The sequence below is a fragment of the Anomaloglossus baeobatrachus genome, chromosome 5 (genome assembly GCF_048569485.1).
Source record: "Anomaloglossus baeobatrachus isolate aAnoBae1 chromosome 5, aAnoBae1.hap1, whole genome shotgun sequence".
NCBI classification, from domain to species: Eukaryota; Metazoa; Chordata; class Amphibia; order Anura; family Aromobatidae; genus Anomaloglossus; species Anomaloglossus baeobatrachus.
Window position 1 is genome coordinate 34,221,550 of NC_134357.1, and position 4,620 is coordinate 34,226,169.

General features: G+C 44.4%; 1 protein-coding gene across 1 annotated transcript; it reads left to right on the plus strand.

The window, feature by feature from the left end:
• Nucleotides 1-1,146: 1,146 nt before the first annotated feature.
• On the plus strand, nt 1,147-2,243 carry MARVELD1 (MARVEL domain containing 1). Its single transcript, XM_075352233.1, has one exon. The coding sequence runs from the start codon at nt 1,496-1,498 to the stop codon at nt 1,988-1,990; it is 495 nt and encodes a 164-aa protein (XP_075208348.1). The 5' UTR covers nt 1,147-1,495; the 3' UTR covers nt 1,991-2,243.
• Nucleotides 2,244-4,620: the final 2,377 nt, after the last annotated feature.

Genomic DNA, 4,620 nt, shown 5'->3' on the forward strand with positions numbered 1-4,620 from the left:
ATGTATAAATACATGTGTGGTCAATATAAAGGACTGGCACATGACTTATTCCTTCCAAAGACAGTACTAAGGACCAGGGGCCATACACTGCGAGTGGAAGAAAAGCGATTCCGGCAGCTAAACAGGAAAGGGTTCTTTACAGTTAGAGCAGTCAGACTGTGGAATGCCGACCACAAGAGGTAGTAATGGCAGATACTATAACAGCTTTTAAAAAAGGTCTGGATGATTTCCTCAGTACACAACATTGTTGGTTATAAGTGACTAAGGCGGGCTTTACACGTTGCGACATCGCTACCGATATATCGTCGGGGTCTCGTTGTTAGTGACGCACATCCGGTGCCGGTAGCGACATTGCAACGTGTAAATCCTAGGTGCGACGATGAACGAGCGCAGAAGCGTACAATATCGCTGATCTGCGTAACGTCGTTCATTTTCATAATGTCGGTTCGGCTACAGGTACGATGTTGTTTGTCGTTCCTGCAGCACCACACATCGCTATGTGTGAAGCCGCAGGAGCGACAAACATCTCCTTACCTGCGTCCACCACCAATGCGGAAGGGAGAAGGTGGGCGGGATGTTATGTCCCGCTCATCTCCACCCCCCGCTTCTATTGGCCGGCCGCTTGGTGACGTTGCGGTGACGCAGAATGCACCTACCCCTTGAAGGAGGGATTGTTCGGCAGTCACAGAGACGTCGCCGACCAGGTATGTGCGTGTAAAGCTGCCATAGCGATAATGTTCACTACGGCAGCGATCACCAGATATCGCATGTGCGTCGGGGGCGGGTACTATTGCGCTTGACATCGCTAACCGATGCTAGCGGTGTCGCAAAGTGTAGAGTACCCCTTAGTGACCAAATGTAAAATTGGTGGAGGAAGGTTGAATTAGATGGACCGAGGGCTTTTTTCAACCTGTGTAACTATGTTATACAGCACCGCCTGGGATCCTATATAAATGCTGTATAAGCTTATAGTCCCCAAATCTGGTGACAGGTTCCCTTTAAAGCGTTTTTCCTACATCAAATCTAAATATTCTGCAGACACAATCTCTGAAATCATGGCTTCTACTCTCTTTATGCTTTAGCCTAAAAATCACTATTTGGTAAGTTGACAGCGTTATAGAAAAAAAGGCAAATAGCTGCATCCTGTGTAGCAGTGAATACCACTGCTTGCTGAATTCTCACCCCACATCCGCCTTTCACAGATTTCTGACACTAGGGTGAGGAAAGGGTGTGTAACACTCTACAACCGCTCCATCCAGATGTGGAGGTCCAGGGGAAGTTGCATGTACAGTGATGTCAGCAGAGGAAGAAGAGGCATTAGGTTACATGATGGGACTGCCCACACCCCACATCTGAACAGGCTGCACGCAAGACAAGGCTCTTCTGTGGAATACAAGGAAACCTTGGCGAAAAGACTCCTGCCCTGGCACACTGGGGCACTGATTCTGCAGAGCTGCTCCTGGGATTGAAAGTCTGTGCCCAGTTCAAAGCTGCAATGTCTGCCCAAGCGACCAGGAGCTCCTTGAGTGCCAACAAGACTTTCCTGAGAAGTTTCCCTGGGGTGCTGAGAGTTCTGCAACTGGTGATGGGGGCTGCACTGTGGATCACCATCGCCTCCAGCTCTTACAGTGGTGGGATCCATTTCGCCTTGTTTGTGGCTGTGTTCTTCTGGCTCCTTACCCTGCTTTTGTATTTCCTCACTTTGCTGGACAAGCAGGATTTAGTGCCACTCCTAGGGGGGCAACGCTGGCTGCTCACCAACCTCATCTATGAAGTCCTGGCCACAATCTTACACGTTGCAGCCACCATCGTTATGGCCCACTACACAGACCACAATTCCTATTGCACCTTAGCTGGGTACCAGCACTGGTGCCCATACTATACCTATTTAACGGCCTCTATATTCGCCAGCCTCTGCAGCCTCCTGTATCTGCTCACTACAGTCTGCTTCTGCTACAAAAAGTGCAAAGGGGAGCAAAGCATTATATAGGGGCATGGTGACTGCAGCTGGGGCCACAGAAAGTCCTTGGATGCAAAGAAAGTGACAGTATTTGGATGAATCCCTTTCATCAATGACTTCTTTTGTATCAGTTCTGACCATTATGTTTTGTTTCTTTGTTGTATTTCAGGTACATGTTTGCTTTTATACTGGGGAAATGTTACATTATTACTTTTTACTTTGTGCTGTTGTATGCCTTACCTCTGAATATAACAAATGCACAAACCATCCAGTAACTCCTAATTTTCTTTTATTCTTTTGTTTCCCTATGGGGTTGCACTGAATTTACACTTAAAGCCTTGCATTAACTAAAGGGTGACCTGCCATATTTATTCTTTTAGGAAATAGTTCCACAATTGTTGCACTAAAGGGTGACCTGCCATATTTATTCTTTTAGGAAATAGTGCACCAATTGTTCCACTAAAGGGGGACCTGCCATATTTATTCTTTTAGGAAATAGTTCCACAATTGTTGCACTAAAGGGTGACCTGCCATATTTATTCTTTTAGGAAATAGTGCACCAATTGTTCCACTAAAGGGGGACCTGCCATATTTATTCTTTTAGGAAATAGTGCACCAATTGTTCCACTAAAGGGGGACCTGCCATATTTATTCTTTTAGGAAATAATGCAACAATTGTTCCACTAAAGGGGGACCTGCCATATTTATTCTTTTAGGAAATAATGCAACAAATGTTGCACTAAAGGGGGGCCTGCCATATTTATTCTTTTAGGAAATACTGCAACAATTGTTCCACTAAAGGGGGACCTGCCATATTTATTCTTTTAGGAAATAATGCAACAATTCTTGCACTAAAGAAGGATCTGCCATATTTATTCTTTTAGGAAATAGTGCACCAATTGTTGCACTAAAGGGGGACCTGCCATATTTATTCTTTTAGGAAATAATGCAACAAATGTTGCACTAAAGGGGGACCTGCCATATTTATTCTTTTAGGAAATAATGCAACAATTCTTGCACTAAAGGGGGACCTGCCATATTTATTCTTTTAGGAAATAATGCACCAATTGTTCCACTAAAGGGTGACCTGCCATATTTATTCTTTTAAGGAAATAGTGCAACAATTGTAAACGTATTGTAGATTTATAGGGTATATAACCGCTACACCTTTGTGTTATTGCAGTAAAGGGTATTGGTGTGTTTTAAGGGGATTTTTGTGCATGTTATTCAACAAATTCCTCCCATAAACCATGTGCTATTTACTTCAGAGGGAAATTAACTGTAAATATATTTTACGTATATATTAGAAATCAGTATCATGGGAAAAAAGAAATAAATGACAGGTCACTTATTGGAACAGATTCTGCTTGGAAACCATGGCAGGTAAGCAAAAGTGCAAATCCATAGCAGAAATCCAATGGTCAGTTTTGGTCGTCTCTTGCAAATCCTGAATTATTTTGTTTTTGGGCACAATTATTATGTGTGGATGCAACCTAATACCGCTGAGCTGCAGACTTGAGACACTTCCTGTAGCCATTTCTTTTCTTTCTAAACATTTCCATAAAGAGACACAACACTGGCACACAAGGGAAGACATACCCTGGGTGCGGCGTGTGCACATGCATAGGAGACCTGTTATCCCATACTACTATATGGCTATGTGCCCAAGTTGCTTTTTTATGTGCTTCTTTTTTGCACATAAAAAATCATGTTTTAGCAGAAAAAAGTGCATTTTTTTGTGTTTATGCGTTTTTCCTGCTTTTTTTGCGTGCTTTTTTAAGGCAATGGCGACTGCAAGGGTTCCTGCGCTGTTCTGAACCCTCGTACTCCGGCTAATTTTACAGCTCGGACCTGGCTCTTACTGCCCGGAGCGGTGCTCACGCCGCTCCCAGCAGTTTAACCCCCTGAATGCTGCGATCAGTGGAATCACAGCATTCAGGAGGCAAGGAGAAAGATCGCTTATCTCTCCCTCCTGTCGATCGAGTCCCTGTAATGCTTTCACGATCGCTGCCATAGTAACCCTGGGTTGTCACCATAACGACCCCGGGTTACTGAGCTATGGAGAGCCTCACACACCATGCTGTATGCATGGTGTGTGAAGCGAAGTGCTGCGCTATATTCCCTTGTAGTGATAAAGCATTGCAGGGGATTATAGATACCCAGAAAAAAAAAGAAACAATTGACATACTGCTTATTTTTTCAGCAACAAAATCTGCAAGAAAAAGAAGCAGAGTGTGCACAGCAAGGCACGATTCTCATAGACTTTGCTGGGATTGTTTTTACTTTCCTTTATTGATTAAAGGGAACCTGTCACCAGATTTGGTGACTATAAGGTACAGTAACCACCACTGGGCTCTTATATACAGCATTCTAACATAGTGTATATAAGAGCCCAGGCTGCTGTGTAGAACGTAAAAATCACTTTATAATACTCACCTAAGGGGCGGTGCGGTGCAGACTGGTCAAATGGGTGTCTCCGTTCTTCGGTACCTGTGCCTCCTCTTTTGGCCATCTTTGTCCTCCTTCTTCTGCAGCCTCGGTGCATGACGCGTCCTACGTCATCCACACTAGCCGACATTGAGGTCCTGCGCAGGCGCACTACAATACTTTGATCTGCCCTGCTTATGTGTGCTTGCGCAGAACCTCACTGCTAGTGTGGA

Bases quoted from the DNA above. Each gene is read 5' to 3' on its own strand.
- MARVELD1 (XM_075352233.1), top strand. From the start codon at position 1,496: ATGTCTGCCCAAGCGACCAGGAGCTCCTTGAGTGCCAACAAGACTTTC.